Source organism: Psammomys obesus, unplaced genomic scaffold, assembly GCF_907164565.1.
Source record: "Psammomys obesus unplaced genomic scaffold, mPsaObe1.curated_primary_1811, whole genome shotgun sequence".
Classification (NCBI taxonomy): domain Eukaryota; kingdom Metazoa; phylum Chordata; class Mammalia; order Rodentia; family Muridae; genus Psammomys; species Psammomys obesus.
In genome coordinates this window covers 1,020,568-1,042,109 of record NW_026596443.1, presented here as the reverse complement: position 1 = coordinate 1,042,109, position 21,542 = coordinate 1,020,568, and the positions used below count along the sequence as shown (strand labels likewise).

Here is a 21,542-nt window from a genome sequence, read left to right as displayed (position 1 = left end):
CAACCATAGGTTGCCTGGATGACACCTGGCTTGGAAGAATGACCCAGTGACCTCTGACATGCCTTTGAGGGATAAGAATGGGAATTATTGGCTCTTATATGCTCAGTTGTTGGGAGTGGTTACTGGAAGGCAAGGCCTTCTGTGTAGAAGTTGAAGTAGGCCAAGCTGTTGGTCAGTTCTTTCTCTGAGGTCAAGGAACCAGCCCTGTGGTGGTAATGCAATCAGGAAACATGACTGTAGCCACTGTTCACTGAGCGCTTACTCTGTGGCAGGTTCCTCCCTGAGCACCGGATACCCGTCTTTTCACAGCTCTGCCGTCAGATTGTGCTGTCCCTACTTTAGAATCAGGGACACCTAGACAAAGAGAAGTTAGCGTGCTGTCCAGTGTCCCAGCAAGTGATGGAGCACAAGAACATATATGCTAGAAGCTCCTTATCCTGGCCTTTCGGGAGGGAGGTGACAGAGCAGATTATTTGGTGACCACCAGAAAGACTAAGAGCTGCCGCAAAGAAATGCTTCTAGCCGGTGAGGAGACTGGAGGAGTGTCTCCCTTAGGGAGCTTGGATAATCCTGTTCTTTAGGCTGAGTGTTGCTGTGGGCTGGACTCTGGGTCCATGACGACTCAGCAGTTTTGTTTTTTTTTTTTTCTGAGGACTGTGGTGGCTGCTTTCTGGACTGTAGGCCAGCAGTTACTTGTCTCCATGAGATGCCAAACTATAAATCAGTAAGTATGCTGGGATGTTGGGTTCTAGGGAGAAGCCAGGCTTGCTGGAGATTTCCCCAGATCCAGGGAGTTCCCAGAGTGTGTGTGTGGGGGGGGGGGGGCATCCTAGAAGAGCTGGGGAGCAGCCTGGGCTTGGTGCACATTTCTTTACACTCTTTGGTAGAGTGTGTCCATTACCTAGAAAGAACCCTAGAGGTCTGCCCTTATCTGCTCTCATGATTCCTATCACAAAGTCCCGGCTGTGCTTTGCCTCTGGAAGGAGAACCTGGCACCGTATTGCATGTGCAATGGGCAGCTGCTGAGGCCTGAAAAGGGAGAAGAAAAGACCTTCAGTGGGACCTGTGAGCTGTCCAGGTCCAACAGCTTCTTCCTGTCTGCTGTACAGTCTGTGGTAAGGCAGTAGCCCCAACGAGAATGTCTTCTTCCCGACACATTCTTCCCGAGAAGCTGTGAGGGGAAGGACAGCCAGCATCCTGGAAGTCATGAAGTGGAATGGTCAGGCTTGCTGCTTCCTGTCCAGCTCCTCCTCCAGCTGGGTGATCTCCTAGCCTCTTTGGACTTTGTCCAGTGTGATAATAACAGCTCCCGCCTGCTGCAGTTGATAAACTGATGGTTGAAAGCAGGAGCACGGGAGGAGGGAGGCAGAATCCCCCTGTCCATGTGCACGTGGCTGCTGTGTGTTCTTCCTCAGCCCCAAGCCAAGTAGATGTGCCCTCCTGTTCCAAAACATGCCCACGGCTCAGCCTGGCTCGGGCTCTTAACTCCAGCCTACTTCCCCCCTGCTTCCTGCTGCACCCCATAGTTGTGGGAGCCAGTGCTGGGACACATGCCCACTGCTAGCTAGTTCTGCCCAGACTGTCTCTGGTCCTTTTTAGGGTCTCTGGAGGTGAGCTCTCTTGCCTTTGGTGTCAGTTTCTTACCTCCTGTGTCTTCCTTGCAGCTCAGCAGTATCCTCACTGTCTGGAGACCTGGCTTTATTCCATGCCCTGTCTGCGCAAAGCCAGGCTTCCTTGGGGCCCTGCCTCCAGTTCTTGCTTCCCCAACAGTCATTCTGGATCCTCCACCCCCTCTGCATCTCCTGCCCATCTCAGCCTGTACTCCTCGCTTCTCCCTTTCTTCTGCTGCCTCCCACCTGTTTGAACCTCACTTCAGTGTGTGCTTCTCAGAGACTCAGTCATGTTTTGCATTCCTCAGAGGACTTCCCTCAACTTTAAAAACCTTTGAGGACTCACATCTGTGCGCCAATGTGAACTCAGCTGACCTGGTCTATTTCCCATCCCATAGTGGTGACCCTCACTACGGTAAAGGAGACTTTCACTGCTATATTTGCTTGGCATATTCTCAAGCAGCTTGGTGAGGTAGATGCCACAGTCCTTATTTTCATAGTCAGGCAGGCTAATTGATTTGCCCACAGCCACACGGTGAAGAGGTGGAGGAGTGAAAGCTTACACTTGGGCTTCTGTGTTTCGCTTAGAACCACCCGGGCCTCGAGAAGGTAGGTGGTCCCAAAGCATTGCTATCAACACATCAGAGCTCCTGTCAGACAGGAGCTGGGATTCTAAGCAAGCAAACCCAAGCCTTCTGCTGTGGTCCTTCCTTCGGACTCCTAGACCTGCGGCCACAGCCCCCTCTCTCACACAGAATAGCCTGAAGGGAAGGGTATAGCTGCCCAGGGTCTCTGGAAGTCTTCAGGTTAGACCAGGATGGGGAGCCTCTCAGAAACCCTAAGTGCCTGGAAGACTTCTCGATTGCTGGGGGAGGGGAAAGAAGAGAGCATGGATTCTGGCACTGGCTGAGTAATACTGTGCAGGCAGCCCAGGTGTTTCATTGTCTTTAAAGCAGGCTGTGAGGGAGCATTCAGCAAAGTGCTTGCAGATTATCCAAGAGGCCAAAGGCTTCAGACCTGTGCAAGCCAGAGTGGCTGGCAGCCATGGGCTCCAGCGGGGCCTGGGTATTAGCTCACCCTTCTGCATGCCCGTCAGCTCTCCTGCTGCGGCTTCTATGGGGACATGTCGGAGATCAGGCCTGGACTAGATGGAGCACACTCAGACCAGGTGCACTTCGTTCACTGTGCATCCGTGAGGTGCACTTGGTTGACTGTGCACCCATGAGGTGCACCTTGTTCATTGCAGTTGGCTCTGTGGTGTGGTGTTGGAGCGTCACAGCTCTAAGCACTCCCTCCACCTCTGAGCTGCACCCTCCTGTCAATTTTCAAAACCAACTGTAGTAAGGGACCACTTCTCAGGAAAAGTCAGAGAAGCATCTGGGAATAATCCCAGGATCAGTCAGTGGAGCAGGGTGAGCCTATCAAGTAATTAGAAGAGATTGGAGTATGAGAAGGTCTTTGCCCCCCCAGACGTGGTGTGGACTTCATGAGAGAGGGTACTTGGGTGTTTTCCATGGCGTGTGTGAGTGTGTGTGTGTAATTCTGTGGCTTACTAAGTTACATTAATACTTAAATGATATAATTTACAACAATGTTTAAATATCAAAGCTTAAAACTGAAATAAGAGTTTTAAAATTAAGTAAAAATTTATGTGAACAGGCATACCCATTTTTCTTTAATGATTACCTTTGGCACTTGACATTGTAAGGTAGTTCTGTGAGGTGCATTGCTTAAGTGTCCATATGAGAGAGAAGTGCTAACACAGTTAAACTCAAGGCCACAAACATTCTGGCATTAACTAGGCATAGTTTGATGTTCTTAATATCCTCGAGATGTCTCTCGGACAGTTGGTCTCTGTAAATAATCCCAGCCTGATCAGTTATGTTGGAGTTCTGACTTCTCAGCCAGATCCAGTGGTAAGGTGGTCTTTCTCTTCCTGTGTCTTTTTAATTTCCCTGCCTCTTTATGCTGCTTCACTCCCAAGTTGAAACCATGCTCATTAGACATTGACATTAGTCATTTTTCTTTCTTCCATCCTCTGACAACCACCATTCTTCACTTAGCCTTAGTCAGTTTACCTACATTAGGAACACAGATCAATGCAATCATACAATATTTGTCCTTTTGTAACTGGCTTATTTTGTTATAGAAATAATATGCCTTTCCAGTGAGAAATCCACTGTGGATAATGCTCAGATGGGAGCCAGCCTCAAATAGAGGATTTCAGTAACTTGCATCAACTTAGGCTGATGTGTTTTACACACACTGTAATCCTTAAATCTATGTTAGGTTCCGACCCCAGGTCATGCTTTGATCAATTTAAATGGAGACAGGAGACTCCAAGTCTGGCCACTTGGTTAGATGGGAGATTTACACAGCAAAGATATTGCTAGAATTATTTCTTACGTATACCAGTGTTGTTGTTTTGGAATAACTATTACCCAGGTTATCTTGCCATCTGGCAGAACTACGTTTTTCTTAAGAAGGTCATTGGGGTCTCTATGGCAGGCCAGGACTGAACAGGGGCTGTGTCCTCATGCTGCTCCTTTGAGCTCAGGGAAGCATGCCTGTTAGAAGCATTTTCTTTAGCATTGACCTGATGGCTGGTCAAGTCTGATGGACATCTTAGCACTGGCAAATTTTGTTTATCTCTAACAGGCCTAAGTAGCAAACCACTTATCTTTGGGGTGTTTTGGTGGCAGCTGTCCCCTAGCTAAATTCTGCTTCGGGTGATTGAATGTCTCCTAAGCAAAACTTTTAGTAAATCATTTATAATGTCAGTTCTGTTACTTTGGGTTTATACTGCACCAGTTACACCTCCCATAGCCTTCAGCTCCATCTTGTTTCAGCAAGCCCAGAATGTCCTTTCTTAAGGCTGCTAATATTACATTGTATCTCTGTGTTATTGTTTTTGCTCTGACAACCCCAGGAAGAAAAGCAACCTAAGGAAGGATGTCTTAGCTCACACTTTCAGAGGTTTCAGTTCATTTCCACAGACACGGTGTGGTGGAGCAGAGCCACCAAGACCAGCACAGTAGCCAGGAATCGGGGAGAGAAACCGTGGCCAGTACAATCTTCAAAGGCACATCCCAGTGACATGCCTTCTCCAGCTCCTGAAGCTTCTCTGTTCCCTACATAGTGCTACCATCTGGGGACGAAACACCCTTCAGGTGCTCTTGTGGGGTACAGTTAGTATCAGAGCACGACAATGTACATGTCACATTTGGTTTTCCATCTATTGGTAGACAGAAGTCTGAGTTGCTTCCATTTTTTGGTAATATCTGGCCCTTGTGGATTTGGTGTACACCTATCCGTTCAGGTTATTGCAACCTCCAGTGTTCAGCATCCTCCTGGCAACTCCTGTTTCAGCCTACTTGCAGTCAAGGGCCTTGAGTGCTGTGCATTCATGCCCCTGGCCTGCTTGGTACCTCTAGTCAGTGCCTCCAGCAGATCATCTGCTGTAATGTATCAGCCTTGATCAGTAGTGTGTTGTGACCCCTTTGGGGTTGCATATCAGATATCCTGTATATCAGGTATTTACAATATGATTCATAATAGTAGAAAAATTACAGTCATGAAGTAGCGACAAAATACTTTTTTTATGATTGGGGGTCACCACAACATGAGAAACTAAGATTAAAGGGTCCCAGCATTAGGAAAGTTGAGAACTGCTGGCCTTGCTGGATAATGGGGACTCAGATTTTAAGCAATGGAGTTTTGTGATTCTCCTGAAGCTTCCTTCTCAGTATGTCTTGGCCACCAGCTGATTTTGGGAGTGTGATTACAATAAGGCTCTTAATGCAAGAATGCAACAGAGCATCATTATTTCACCAGGAAGAGAAATGAAGCTGAATGTCATCAAGCATCCACTGTATTCATTCAAGGTGTTACACAGTCCTACAAGCGCTGTCTTTCCTATGGCAGTCCTGTGAGGTCGGGTGAGGATCTGGGGAGAGCCTCAGAGCTCCAGCTCCCACAGGCTGACGTACTTTCTTCGCACACCTGAGTACACCCAGAACCATCCAGGAAAGTGACCCAGGCAGATTTCCCAGGCTTCTTTTCTTCTAATAGAAACCCAAGCTTGGAATTTGCTCTATGATTTGAAAGAAAAACTTGTGGGGAGCTTCTTTGCCTTGGGTCCTGCAAAGTATAAAATTTTACCTAAGGATTTGTTTTGTTTTGCAATGTATAAAAATAGGGAGCACAGCATAGGGAAACCCCACACATCCACCCCCTAGTGTCAACAATAATCTCTGCTTGGCTCATCTTCTTTCATCTCTCACATTCTCTTCTTTGATCTGGGGGTCCCAATTCATAGGGTAACAGTTGGTGTTTTCTGGATAAGGGCAGGAAAATGGACAAATCTGGGTATCCTGGAGCAAAACACTACCAGCTGGCCAAGTGTTAATTGCCCCCAGCCGATGTCCTCCATCTTTTGTCTGGTTCTTGACTACTGTCCAGAAGGCTAAGGAGGGGTGGGTCCGAGAAGCTGGCCAGTTCTCTGGGGTGGTTTTCAAAGAGATTCCATTCTTTAAAGCATTTTCTTCCTATAGATAGATTTTATTATAGATTCTTTTGCATGGAAAGAGGTCAAGTGAGTATAACCTTCACCTTGGATCCATGGTGTCCATGGTGAAGATGCTGGCTTTATGGCAAAAGATGGTTGGACCAGCAGGAAGAAAGGACGTGGTCTCTATTGCTATATTCAGCAATGTGTGTGTGTGTGTGTGTGTGTGTGTGTGTGTGTGTGTGTGTGTATGTTATTTGTTTGTTCGTGAGGTAGGGCCTTACTGTGTAACTCAAGCTATTCTCAGAATTGGGATCATCAGCTTTTTGGGTGTTGGGATTACAAGTGTAAGCCACCCTATCTGTACTAATTTAATTAAAAACAGACAAACAATAGAAAGTATTTACAGTGTGCCAAGTACTGACTATAAGCTGAGAATACAGGTTGGTATCCATTCGCACAAAGCTTGAGGTCCACAGAAGGAACCCTGGCTGATAGCAATGCTTTGTATGTGACAGGGGATGTTATGGAAGTCTGTCCGTAACACGAGGACTTATATTCACACGAGGAAACTGACTCAGGGCGCCCGCAGTACTTTCCAGAGAGAGCTGCAAAGATGGCTGCATGTGTATACAGGCCTGAGATACAGGGAGTCAAAAAGAAGGACCGCAGAGGTGGCAGGCACTTCAAGTGGCAGGAATATGTTTTTTTAAGACCCCACCAGATATGTGTTCTTGTGGCATAGGGGAACAGCCAAAGGACACATATTTCTTGACAAAATAAAGGACCGCGGGGCTTATTTTTATTTAGAAAATAGTCAGTTCTTTTAGGAGAGAAAAGGAATGGAGAGCAGAATCTGAAATGTTTGGAGAGAAGGGAATCCAGTTGGATTTACTGGTTTGTTCTGTGTCTTAGTTAGGGGTCTATTGCTGTGACCACCATGACCATGGCAGCTCTTATAAAAGAAAACATTTAATTGGGGCTGGCTTACAGTTCAGAGATTTAGCCCATTATCGTCATGGCGAGAAGCATGGCAACCTGAAGACAGACATGGTGCTAGAGAAGTTACTGAGAGTTCCACATCTGGATCGCCTTGCAGCAAGGAGAGAGAGTGAACTACTGAGACCTGAAAGCCCACCCCCTAGAAACACACCTACTCCAACAAGGCCACACCTCTTAAAGTGCTACTCCCTATGGGCCTGTGGGGGCCATTTTTATTCTAACCACCACACTCTGGTTTGTTCAAAAGAATATTTAGCTTTTTTCTAAGGTGAACAGTGGGGATAGAACAAGCGTGAGCAGTAAGTAAAACAGGAACAGTTTCTGTTCTGGCCTCAGTGGTGCGGGATTGTGGTGGGGTGGGAAACGGGGGCGGGGGGAGCATGCTAAATTCATACTTGAGGCCTACTTTGTGAGTTCTGATGTGTTTCCTAGGGATCTAAGACAGACCCAGCTACTCTGGTAGTAGTTTTATTTTGCTTTTGCTTTTTAGTATTTTTGTTTGATTTTTCTCATTTTAGTATTTTATTTACTTTTGAAAACAAATGCTTGAGTTGCCTCACTGTGAGATGGGGTGAGCAATCCTCTGACACAGGGATGAGGCAGCAGATCCTTTCCACAGCCTTCTGAGTGTGTGGTCTGGGTTTCTGTCATTTTCCAGTTGTCCTCCCTTTCCCCGAGTTCCCAAGTGTTGTACAAGCGAGAGGATCACTTTCAAAGAGAATTTAGGAGAATTTAGGAGAAGGCCAGTGGATCTATCATGCCCATGTGCTCTTTGGTACTGAGAGAGAAAAAAAATAAATGAAAAAGGCAAGAGGGCATCTCCTTTAAGAACATGAGCTTTCCCAACTGGCCAGTGAAATGATGTCTTCTCACCGAATAAGCTAACTCAAAAGCAGCAACCCTCCTGCCCTCCCTCCTGGGGCTGTAGCTCACAAATGCTGGTTGCTATGGATACAGGCAACTGAGGCTCTCCTGGGGCTAGGGCAGCATGGATGTGGTGGAAGCAAGGCAAGCTGTCTGTGGCTGTGATTACAGGCCTAGTGTTGCTGCCTCTTCAGAGGCAGGAGTTATCTCTGTCTGTATATCATCTCAGCACCCAGGACCCTCACTGGACAAGCAACCCACGGGGTGTGTACCTGAATTCAGCCACACTGCACAGAGCCATTGGACAGTGGCAGGAGGGTACAGCCCAATTAGGAAGGCCTTTCTATCAGTGGCCGCTCTGCCGGCCTAGTTCTGGAGGCTGACAGAGCTAATTGAGACAGTCCTCCCTGGAATGAAGGTGACACAAGTTAGCTTTCCATGAGTTGGGACCTTGTAGGGGAGGTACAGTTTGTATCATCAGGGAGTTCCCATATCGGGGAACCCTGCCCACAGCGAGCTCCCTGTCTAATGGGACAACCAGGGACACTTGAATACAACACACAGGGGACTAAACAACCAGAGGCGGAAAAACAGAAGGCTCCTTTACAAGTGACAACGTTCTTTTCTTGCTGTGTGTGGTTGCCCATGACTGTAATCTCAGCACTCCAGAAGGCTGAGGCAGAAGGATCAGTACCACAAGCCCATCCTAGGCTACATAGCAGGATGGTATCCAATCACAGCCTCCCCTTCCATCCCTCCAAAGATCCTTTGCTTGACCAGACCATAGTCAGGTTCTTGGACCTCTTCCCGGGTCTAGCTTTGTACTCCCTTGCAAAATCTAGTTTTAACATGAGTCCTGCTGAGTCACTTGGCAAGAACCCTCCATTTCAGTGTCTGGCCAGGGGCCTCAACCTCCACCAGGTCTTAAGTGATGTTTAATCTCCCTGGCTTGTCTACGGCATGAATCTTATTAGGCCAGTGTAGTTTAAGCTTTCTCTTGGTTTCCATGCACAGCCCCTTACCCCCCGGCTGATGCTCTGTGAGGAACTGAGCCCATTCTCTGCCCTATTGTACTATCCTGTTGCTGTGCTCTCTGTCTTCCTGCTTTAGAGGACCTGAGTAAATGTCATCGTCTTTGATTTTACAAGTGTCACAGAATAATCCCCCTCCCCCATTTCAAACCTCAGTGTCCTCCCTTCTTGCCTCATAGAGATGATCAGACTCATCCCCGAGGCCACATGACCTGGCCCACCCCACTCATTTCTCATTGTCTGCCACATTCTGCACTGCCGTGGTTGATACCAGCCCTGGAGGGTTGTGGGTTTTTTTGGTTTTGTTTTTTGCCTCTCTTCCTGAAGCAGTTTTTCCATTGCTTCTCAGCTTAGGCCTTCACTTTAAGTCAGGTCTCTGGTTGTTATTCCTGACCACTCCATGTAAAGCCAGCCCTCCCTCTCTCCTTCCTTCACCCCACTTCTCTTCTTTTCCAACTTTAGATTTCTGTTTTCTGTACTTATTTACATATCTAACATTTTATTGCCTGTCCCATCCGTTCAAAAAGTAAGTTCTCTGAATCCTGAGATAATGTCTTGCTTACCCCTGAATCTCATTGCCAAGGGTTTTGCCTGGCACACGTGAGCTACTCAATAAATAATGAGTGACAAACTGTAGCTCAGCGCCTATCATTGAATGTTTGCAATATGTTTTTCTATTGTCTTCCCCACAATAAGGCAACAGTTCTCATTTCCAATTCTCATCTGCAATTGAAAGACTTTTTTCATGAAAGTAGATTTAGGTTTAAGATAATGTCCCTCACGTTGCCCTGGTGGTGGCAGGGAGTGGAGGGGCACCCTGTATGCTCACAGGAGCTTATGAGAGCTTTATTTCTTCAGAGGGTATCTACATATCAGTCCAGATAGGAAACATGTAAGGGCTCGAGATAGAATGTACCGGAGATGGTCACCAGAAGCTTTTCTGGAAAGCAGATTTTTTTTTTTTTAATTTTTATTTTTTTAGTACAAGACAGAAAATGTGCTGGGCGATGTACAGAGGAGGCCCTGGTTTATGCAAATGTTGAGAAACCACATGAGCCCAGTCCCTGTGGGTATGGGGGTAGGGTGGTGAGTAGATCTGCCTGACCCAGATGGAGTCCCAGCTCTGATAGAACAAGGTAAAGAGGTTGAGGGCTCTGAAAGCCTGCATTTGAATAACAGGCTTTACAGGGCTGGGATTGCATTGGAGCAGTGACCCATGAGCTCTGCTTTCGGGCCCCTTCCTGGTCACTTACTTACATCCCTTTGAAGTTAGGTTAGCATGCTGGCCCCTCCTCCCATGGCCTGTACAGCTGGGGTGCGGGGCATCTGAGTGTACAAGAGTCAGCTGGCAGGTGGAGGATGACCCAGCCCCTCAGGAGGATGGCCCTCGGCTCATCAGCTTGCAGTCTTTTGTTCAGTTTCAGTTGGGAACCTGTCAGGGCAGAGGTCAGAGTTTTCCTTGGAAGGTATCAGAGCTTGCTGTGGCTGGTGAGAGCAGGGGTGGGGTTAAGGTCAGGTTTCCAGGGAGCTGACTGGGATAAGGCCCTGTTTCCATCAGTTGTCCACTCTGCACACTCTGGCCAGCATCAGCAGCATGTGACCAGCATCACAGCATCGGCAACCTGGCTGCAGGGCTGTAGATCTGGGCAGCCAACAGTCCTTTCAGAAGCCAAATGGGACCTCATTCTAAGGATGAAGCATGTGAGGACCAACTATTGGAAGAGCTAGGAATTACACCTGGTGTCCTGATGTCTAGCTCCTGAAGGGACCAGGAGAGCTGGGCAGCAGTGAGGCATGACAGCAGTGTCCCAGCACCTTGGAACCCTGTTGTGCTTCTCCCAGAAGCAAGAAGCTTGGTTTGTATCACATTAACAGCCTTTTGCTCAGTACCAGAGTGACAACTGTTCTACGTGGCCCTGTCCATGTGGTTCCCTCACCGTCATCTCCAGGTGCTTTCAGGGGCGGTAGATTGCACTGGGCTCTGGTCAGCACTGTGTTCTAAGAACAGACTATGTGTAGACTAGCCTGAGAAGGATAGGCATCCTTTCCCTCTGAGGATTCGGCAGGGAGGTGAGCAAGAAGGCGCTTCAAGCAGAAGCTAGGTACTGTTCTAGCCTTTAACTGTGGGAGCTGAAGAGTAAGCGCTCAAGGTTCATGCCTGACCTCCTCCTCTTGACCTGGAACAGGCTCTTTATTTAACCTTTTAGAACCATGGTTTGAAAGGAGTATTAATCTCATGTAGTACTGATTGATACTCACTGACCTGAGATGACACACTTAGGAGAGAGTCCCTCTGTGTACCCAGCACACAGTAGGTATACATGACAATATGGGCTTTTCCCTCTTCATCAGCGCAATGGTCCATACTGTGTCCACCACTATGGTTGGTGATGTGGAAAATAAATGTCACATTCCAATCCTTGATTTCCCAGGGTCATTCTATTGCATAGGAAAAGAGGACAGTGCACAACTGTCACCGGTAAGGGTGTCGTGGGAAGGTGACTTTAAAAGCCTTTAGAGCAGTGAGGGTAGGGCTATAAAAATGATTGTATATGGTGCCAAATGAAGATCTGGGACCCCGTAGGGAACAAACAGGAAGCTCTCTAGCCAGGGCCAAGCAGAAGCTCTGGAACCTTTTCTCTCTCCTCCATTGGCATGACCATCCACTGGGCACCTTCTTCCCAAAGACCAGAAAAACTGTATGCCTTGGTGGATAAAGAATCCTCCTCCCTCTGTGCTCACTGGACTATGTGGGATGCTAGAAATATTTTTCAACCCACTAAAGGAGAAAGAATTGACCAAAGCTGATGCCAAAATATTCAGTAAATTCAAAAGAGCCTTGTTTGTGAAGAAAGTAGCTAGGCTAGGAGCTTCGTCTTCTGATTTGACATCACAGCATGGTGGGCGGGGCCTTCATCTGGCCTGGTTTCCATTCCCAGGTCCACAAGCAGCTGGCCTGGGCAGGATTCTTTTATTTATTTATTTTTAAAATTTAATTATTTTAATTTTTATTAATTACAGTTTATTCACTTTGTATCCCCCCTGTATCTCCCTCCCTCCTCCTCTCCCAATCCCACCCTCCCTCATCCCCACCCATGCCCCTCTCCCAGTCCACTGAAAAGGGAGGTCCTCCTCCCCTTCCCTCTGACCTAGTCTATCAGATCTCATCAGGAGTGGCTGCATTGTCTTCTGTGGCCTGGTAAAGCTGCTCCCCCCTTAGGGGTTGGTGATCAAAGAGCAGGCCAATCAGTTCATTTCAGAGACAGTCCCTGTCCCCATTTCTATGGAGGCCACTTGGATACTGAACTGCCATAGGCTACCTCTGTGCAGGGATTCCAGACCATCTCCATGAGTGGTCCTTGGATGGAGTATCAGTTTCAGAAAAAGACCCCTATGCCCAGACTTTTTGGATCTGTCGCTGTCCTTGTGGAGCTCCTGTCCTCTCCAGGCCTTACTCTCTCCCACTTCTTTCATAAGATTCCCTGTACTCTGCCCAAAGTTTGGCTATGAGTCTCAACATCTGCCTCAATATCATGCAGGGTAGAGCCTTTCAGAGGCCCTCTGTGGTAGGCTCCTGTTCTATTCCCTGTTTTCTCCCTCCTCTAATAAATTTCTGGTTCCTATAGTATTGTTAGATCGAGATGAACTCCTAAGCCACCACTAGCCCTCGTGTGGCATCAGTAAGATGGGCATTGCCTCTGACTGTCTTCAGGGAGTATCCTTGAGGGGGAATTCAGTTTTCAGAAACCGCTAATCAAGTCAGTCTAGTCAAGCTGAATGAAGAGCTTTTAGTTCCAAACCAATGAGGCTGGGTTTTGTTCAGCTTCAAAACTGACTTGGAAATAGGTTGTAAATAAAAAAATTTCAAAATGTTTTGAGGATAGTCACAGTGTTAGAGCAGCAGGTGACAGGCTGTAACTTCTAAGGACAGCAGCCATTTGGGTATATTAATTATGATTTTTAAATTATTTGCTGCTTATATTTGAAGCTGAATTTTAAAAGGGAATGATTATTCATCTGGTAATGCATTTCTTTAGTGGGTGGGAATGTCTAAAGCAAGCTGGCTAGCCAGACCAGTCTTATAAGCAAGCTCTGGGTTCAGTTCACAGGCCCTTCCTGATGCAGGGTGTGGTGGAGCATGCCTTTTCAGACCAGCACTTGGGAGGCAGAGGTCTGTAGGGTTCTGTGAGTCCCAGGCCAGGGATATACGTGACCCATAAACGAACAAACAAGAAAGGAGACTGCGACTATGCCTCAATCAGCAGCATAGAAAAAAATCAAAGAAGACTGCTGGCATCAACCTTGGACCTGGACATACATGTGCGCGCACACATATGCACATCAAGCACGTAAAAGAAGTTATGTATGAACATGGCTGTGCAGTGCCCCTCAGGGTCCTGCTTTCAATTATTTTGAGTGCAAATATGGACTTTTCCATATTTGGCTTGCTGGGTCATGGGGTAAATCAGTGCTCAGTTTTTAGAGGAACCTAATTTGCTTTGGATTCTGGGAGTTTGAGGCTGGAAATAGGGATCTGCAATTAACAAACGAGTGGGTAAGCAGCCAGAACAGACCCTGGCTCCTCCCCATCTGGTGAGGCTGTTAAATGGCAATCGACCCGACCGCCCTAAGGCCTGGCAATAAAGTGACCTTGTTATTCACAGTTCACAACCAGGGGTTGCAAATGGTCATTTGGATCTTTTCTGTTCTGTGTGTGGCTCTCTTCCTCCTGCCTGTCATCAGTCTCTGTTCTCGTTTGTCTCTTTTGTGCCTTTGGGCGTTTATCTGTTGTGTTTCTGTCCATCATCTCCAGCCAGTGCCTCAGACTCTCCTTGCTGCAGAGCAGAATGAAACAGTGAGAAAAAAAAATTGAGAAATGTAGTTTAAAAGTTTTGATTTTAAATCTTTAAATCAGAAAGCAAAAAAAGAAGAAGGGATAGGGAACAGGGAGCAATAGCTCAGTGATTAAGAGCACTGACTGCTTAATCAGAGGACCCAAGTTCAATTCCCAGCACCCACATGGCAACTCACAACTGTGTATAACTCCAGGCCAGCATCCAACACCCTCTTTGGCCCCTGCAGACGCTGCACAAACATGGTGCACAGACATACATGCAGACAAAGCGCACACGTAAAATAATACATATTTAAATAAAAAAATAAAAACAGAGCAGTTGTTTCAAAGCGACTGTTCTTGTAGGGTTGGATCACAGGGGCTTTCTTATTACCAGGACTCGGGGTGACTGTAATCTTTGGGGCTAGCCTTCTTTCTGACATAGAAAAACCAGAATCCACTGAGAAGCAAACTCAAAAGGGCCTATTGCCTTCACCTCTGTGTTTCTCTTCCTATCTATTGTCTTTTCCAGATCAAGACGGCCAGACACGTCCCCCAGTGTACACAAGCCTTGTTTCTGTCCCTCAGTTTAAACTGGAGGCTCCAGGCAGTTCCCAGATTTTTGGAATAATCAGGGAAGGCAAATGTACCCAGTGGTAATTGGTGGTATTTATCTGGCGGCTGGAAGCTGTCATTGGGTCTTCAGACTACAAATTTGTAGAATCCATTAAGATCAGTGTGTGCTGCTAATTGTAACCAGATTCCACCTTATCTCAGCACCAAGCTTGAAAGGGCAATTCCCGCCCCCCCCCCCCCCGAACTGACAGCTGCCTTTCCTAGCCTGGGATTCTGTGTGTGAAAGGGAGTGGAGGCAAGGCTAGCCAGCATCACAGAAAGGGCCTGTGGGCTCCTCCGGTTTGCTTAGAAAAAGGCCAAGCACATGGACAAACTGGTTTTCCCGGAAGACACACAGGAAGGGTTAGTGATTCATTAGCTGAGATCCCTGCGATGGTAGCTACAAGGTGTCTCCTAGGTAACACTTCTACTTTCTCCATCCCCACAATCAGGAGCTGTAAAGAGCACTATGTGAGACCTCCTGGTAGATCCCCGTCCATGGCTGCCATGTGGCTGAGGATTCTAAACTACTCCTCCTGGAAAAAACAAAAAAACAACAAAAAAAAAAAAACAACAAAAAAAAACATGCCTTAGGGCAACCAGCCACCCTAAAGTATTATCTATTTTATAGGATAATAAAGCAAGCAGTGATCCCCAACCCTCACAACGGCTTGTGGAAAGAAGAGGGTGATAAGGGAGGACTGTTTCAAAAAAAGGTCAGGTGTGATGGTGCATGTCTTTAATCTCAGCACTTGGGAGGCAGAGGCAGGCAGGACACCCAGGGCTTTATTACACAAAGAAACTCTGTCTTGAAAAACCAGGGGAAAAAAGATAGATAGATTGATAGATGGATGGGTAGATAGATAGATAGATAGATAGATAGATAGATAGATAGACAGACAGAAAGAAAGAAAGAAGAAAAAGATGCTTGTGTCCCTAGGAATCAGAGGGCACTGTCCTCCTAGGGGGAATGCGGAAGGATGAATATTAACATGTTTTCCCAAATGCTCATCTTGGTGTCCTAGTGATTATGGACCAGGCCTTCTGGGTCAAAGGTGGCAGGATAGGTGGAGAAAGCATGACTGCATTGGAGAACCAGGAATTTGGGTCTCCACTAAAGCATCTACAAGTGAGGTGCCAAAAGTTCTAGTTGATGCAGAATGCAAAACTCTTTTTGGTGTTTTGAGACACTTGACATCTTGTCTAGAGCCCCTAGAAAGAAGAGCCTAAGGTCTGGCCATATGCTTCATCTTGCTTAGGAAGTGCAGTCAAGGGAACATAGTGATGTCAAGGAAAGAGAGGCAGGGAGGGAGGGTTAGCCAAAGAAAGGATGCACTGTTGACTTAACTCCGTTATGTACAAAGTCTAGATAGTGACTGTGGGTTTTAGCCCTGTAGAAATGGTAGTTCCCTGGAGAAGGGCTTTTCCCACTGGCCAGAGAGCGGTACCACTGGGCATCAGCTCTCCTGATCTGGGCTACACACGCCTGGGCTCTCTGAAAAGGCCCTACTTTGCCTCATCTTCATTGTCAGGATAACACTCTGGGACTGGAAACAAGATGCGCAGATGTAAGCATGCATCTAGGCAGTGCAGGGACGAGCTTATGGAAGTGGGGAAGTGGGAGGCCCCCTTGGATGAAGTGGGTATGGAGACATGCCAATAAAGAGTATATCTTGCGTCCAGACCCCATCTCTGTCGTGTGCTGTTGTAGCAGCCTCCTCTGCCACATGTTGCCCTGCTGTGATGTTTAGTCTCACCACTGGCCTTTAGCCAATGGTGCGCCAATGGATTGAAACCTCAGAAACAGTGAGCCAAACTAAATTTTTCTTCTTTTAAGTTGTTTATGTTTTGTATTTTTGTTGTTGAAGTATGGTAAGGCTAATGATGTATTCTGCATTCAAGCCATTTCAGAGATGATTCCATGGGCTTCTGTGTTTTCACTGGCCATTGGGATGCCTTGTATGCTCTAGGCATTTTTCCTCTTAATGTGTAAGAACTTGAATGATCCCTATAGAAAGCAACTTATAAACCTGGTAGACTTAATATTTGTAAAATGGGGATGATTTGTGTAACAATTAGTTCTCTGATATGGACCACATGTTTGAAGGCTGCTTTTGCTATGTTAACATCACCCTTCTTTTCCTACCTAGAATAGTTAACCCACCATTTACTCAACTCCTAGTACTTCCAGTTCAGTGAATATGAACACTGTTTGCTGCTTACCCATTAGTGTGTGTTGTGCATCAAACCTAAACTTCATGGCTTAACACAGCCATATTGTTTATTCCCAATGTACAGAGAAACAATTAAGCTAGGCTCAACTCGGGAGACTCCTCCATGGGACTCCTTTACAGGAAATTCTAGCTTGTATCAATTTGACAATTTAAACAAACCATCACAGAACCCCTTCAACAACATTCTTAGTTTACCCTCTCTCTTTTATACATGAAGTTGCATTTTCACAGATCCTTTGATTCATGGGACTTTAATCTCAAGACACTTTTCTTGTTTCCTCAGGGCAAAGTTCCAGTTTCTCTTTAATAGTACTAATCTCTTCAGCAATTATAGCTGCTCTAAAACCTTGCTTAGCTGGAAGGTTAGACTATCCACATTTACCTTAACAAACTGAACATTTTAAATATCTTTATGTTCTCTCTCATTGCAGATCTGGGTGAGAGCAGAGAACAGTAGTCATGAACACAGCCTGAATGTTATCTTGTCTTGAAAATGTTAGGGTTCAGGAATAGCCGCACACTGGCCTCTCAAACACCAAACTCAGATTGATGGAAGCTTATTGAATGCTGAACAAAGACTGACCAGTCAGGGACACAATCTGGGCTCAGGAGCCATACTCTGACATGGCCTTTTATGAGAAAAAATATAACCAGGTACCAACCAGGTAACCAGATGGAAAGCAAGGGGAGGGCAGCATTACATCACTTTGATTAGCTAAACACAAGAAGAATCGATTTTGTTCCAAGTAAATTGTATTTAGGTTGCTAGACAAAGCATTTTAACCTGATTGGCTAGGATATGGGCTTGGGGGCTTTCAGTTTCCTACTATTCTTGGAGAAAGGAACATAGCACGGTATTGTGATTTTGTTTAAGTAGAACTTATATCATTAATTCAAGCAGATCATTCAACAAATATTGACTTGTAAGTAAAAGGCTATGAGAACCTGAACTTAATTTCACCTTATGAACAAAATGGAGACAAAAATAAAATGGCTTTTGCTATGCTAAAGATGAAAGCGGATATTAGTAGAGGACCTATAGTTATGCCAAGAACTAAAGTAGGTCTCAATGGAGGGGCTGTAGCTATGCAAACATGTTTAAGCAGGTTATAACATTCCCCTGTTTGAGTTTTACCTGGAGTCAAATCATTGACTGTAAATCATCTCTTACATTTAGAGAGTGTGGAATGATTTATAAAGAGACAAGGGGAGAGACGTGCTGTTAAAAGGTTAGTCTTTTATCTCAGGGGGATTAGACAGTTTTACCTGGGACCTAATACAAGTTTTATTTTTCTGTAAGTCCCCTACAGATTGAAGTAGGTAAGAGGTTGTGTCATTAAGAAACTTAACCATTTGTCCTTTATGGAGCTCCTTTTGACTTAGCATTCATCCTGTTAGGTGTGACAATAGATGTTTTCTCTTCTGTAATTACTTCCAGCTGACATTAAGAAGTTGTTATGGGGGTCCAGGAAGGCTGCACTGCTAGTCGAAGGCTGGGCAATGGGGCATTTATCAGAAGCATCTGATTGGCCAATCCAGTTAAAAGACAGGGAACAATCATTTTGGCAGGACTGGTTTGCATCAGCTTTCAGGAAGTCCAGAGTTTAGCAGTTTGCAGTCCACAGGTGATCCCTGGAAAGGGTCTCTCAGCCAAGTGAAAATCTGTTGAGACAAATATAGACTAGGGACATAATTAAAATTTCATAGTAATTGGAAAGGTGAAGCATCCCAAGACCAGGGGAAATTTTCTATTTTCAGGAACAAGTAGGGGTACTTATTTGGAATCCATTTGACTTGTGCCAGACAGATCCAAGTCATTTTTTGAAGCTTATAAGATTCAAATTGGCTTGGGAAACAATTTAAGATCTGATTAATGTTAAAGCTCTGAACAGTTTTAATTTAATAGAACTTTAAATCATTTATTATTATTGAAGTTTTATATCTTTTAATTTTATAATTTGCATTTATTAATATTAAAATGTCTGTAGACTTTTAAATATATTTGTTAGTCTTAGATCTTATGGGAATGTCACTATTTATTATGATACATAGAAGCAGTAAAATTAGTTTCTTTTGGATAAAGAAATAGGAAACAAAAAGTTTAGTCTTCAAACGTATCAGGTATCTGAGAAGGATAAATTATAGCAGAAAATATTTCTAATGTCCTATGCATCAATTAAAATGACAAAGCTTACCTATCACCCAGATGGTTAGCCCACCAGACTCCTGTGATGTTGATGGTTTTGTTTGGCTGCCAGGCTCAGCAATTCTGAGAGGCGTTTTTGTGGAGGAGGAACATGGGAGATATTGATCTCACCTTCTCTTAGGCAATGTGGGACAATTAACTCTCCCGGTGTCCTCTTTGTCCATAGTTTAGACCAGGCCCTAGCAGCAGGCAAGACATTGAGGTAGTCTAGCCCAGTGGTTAGCATATACCATAATCCAGGTGGAGTCAACGGTGCCCCATCTATCTTCTTAGAGACCTTAGGGTCCCCACTAGGAGCTGAGGCTCTCTGTCATAGTAAGTTTCTTTTTATTAAACATTTAAATATCATTGAATACATTTAAATCAGCAGATCTCTTAAGTGTCCGAGGACCATCCATCTATTAAATACAGCTGAGTTAAAGAAACTGTTTTATTTAGTTACCTATCTTAGGCTTGACCCATAAAAACATAAAATTTCTGAATATATTAAAGGATATGATTATCCATAACATGGCTAACCATTAGCTTGCATTTTTAAGCTATCCTCAACAATATGTAATAATTTAATTATTTATTTGTGTTTAACTTTGAAAACAAATATAGGAGGTTAAATAAAGCCTATCCTGGTAACCAATCATGATCATAGGCAGAGTCATTAATATTCCAAAAAAATATATTCATGAGGCAATTGACAATCAATCTGTATGTCTCAGTCATCTTTAATAGTCCATAATAAAATGACAATTGTTGAAGTGAAGCTTCTTCAGCATCAAGATTCCAAAATATAGAGATTGGGAACTTCCATGATCTCCATATGGTATATTATCATAGAACATAACAGTTTCCTGTACGGCCCAGTTTATGAAACAGACAGCTTTCCTAATAATGTTAGTAAGAACAAGGAGGCCAAATATATATATCCTTAAATCTGTTTCCATTGGCCTGAACAAGGCCTATGAGTTAGTGATTATTATTATTATTATTTTGTAGCATATATATGTATATATATGTAACATATATATGTATATTTTGTGGTGGTAGTTGCCAGGATTCAGTGCCTGTTTGCAAGCTATACAGAGTATACAAGATTAATGTCTAAGACTGATTGTCCTTTCAAACTTTTGCATGCTTCATTTACTTCTAGGGAACATAAACACAAAGTAGCTAGAATGTTTCAATGCCTTAGGGAGTGCCTTGGTTTTTCAAGAACTGAAAAACACTTAGTGCCCCAGGAGTCATGGATTTTAATTTGATAACCCAAGGCATATGCTTCTCAAAGCAGCTAGACCAAGCCTATTCCATGATTTTAAATAGTTCCTTTTTTATTTTTAATTTTAGGGCATGCTAGCTAATCTTTAAAACATACATAGAGTTTTTTTAAGGCTGTTATGTTTCTCAGTATAGCCAGTAACAAAATTCTCAGAACTATCCCTATGAACCATAGTTTAGAAGTTTAATTAGAAACAGATAATGACCAAAATTATCCTTGCCAGGTTTTTATGCAGTGACAAAGAATGGTGATCCATCTAATTTTGAATGTTAAATGGTTAATATTTTATCATGCAAGGCCTGAACATCAATAGCTAAATTGTTACACAACCATCTTTGCCTGGGGAACAGCATAATCAACAATGGGGCATCCAAGTCATATGATTCTTTGACCTAAACAGGAATATCATTTTCTTCCTGGTTAACAAAGTGAAGCATAGGACTATCAGGCACATAAGCCTAATATGTTTCAGTAGTAATTTTTATTTATTTATCTATTATCAAGATCATTATCTATCCTAATGAAGACATTTATAAATATCTGATAAGTTTTAAAATGTCCTATAGTTTTACGTATTTAAATATATTTTAAAGCTGTTTTTGCAATGTCAAAATAAAATATCTTTTTAAGAGTAAAATCATATAGTACAACCATAATTTTAGAAGACAAAACCAAATTTTAATAGTGTAAACAATTTAGTGTCTCCAAAATTAATACTAGGTGTATTATTCTGGTGTTATAAAGTTTGGCTGTCAGCAAGAAAAGTTTTTGTATATGAACATATGGAGATGTAGCTTTACTATTTCCTTAAATCCTCTCTCAAAATAGTGACATTCCCTTAAGCAACCTAGGGTATACACTTGGTATCCTAACTATGAGAGAGAAGAGTAGAAGCACAATTGATTAACAGTTTGCACCCATACATATAGACATCTTTAAATTCAGAAATATTTTGACTTCTTCAGAGTTAAAATAGAAAACCAAACAGTGCCAACACCAGTGACTCAAGTATTGGTATATAAGAAAAAAGTAAAAGGGTTTTCTTAAATATGCATTTTAAATATCAGTATGTGCATTTCATTGTTTTAGGTAGAGAGGGGAGAAGCCCACCTTGCTAACCTGTTGTTGCTGGCTTATTTCTACAGTGGTATCAATAGCGGTTTTTAGAGGGAAACATGTGCCTTCAGTCTACAGAGTCAGGATAAGATACCACAATCAAGATGGGGGAGAAGAGATGAGGAAAGAGGAGTGGGCAGGTCAAAGAGACATCGTCAAAAATTGTGTAAAATCTTATCCAAACTCAAAAGTACCTTTGGAGACCTGTTTCTTTAGTTGGGTCATGCTATTTGTTGTTCAGAATGGCTCTAAC

The 21,542-nt window shown here is 44.2% G+C and overlaps 1 protein-coding gene across 5 annotated transcripts in view; it reads left to right on the top strand.

Moving 5' to 3' along the window:
- Positions 1-21,542, top strand: part of Nfasc (neurofascin) — a 168,309-nt gene that overhangs the window by 32,571 nt on the left and 114,196 nt on the right. For 2 of the 5 annotated variants that reach the window (XM_055598204.1, XM_055598203.1), the window contains exon 2: positions 653-724. The exons of the other annotated variants lie outside the window; for them this stretch is intronic. In XM_055598204.1, the coding sequence (XP_055454179.1) occupies positions 702-724 (23 nt within the window). In that variant the 5' untranslated portion in view covers positions 653-701. The remainder of the gene's footprint in view (positions 1-652; positions 725-21,542) is intronic. 5 annotated transcript variants of the gene reach the window in all.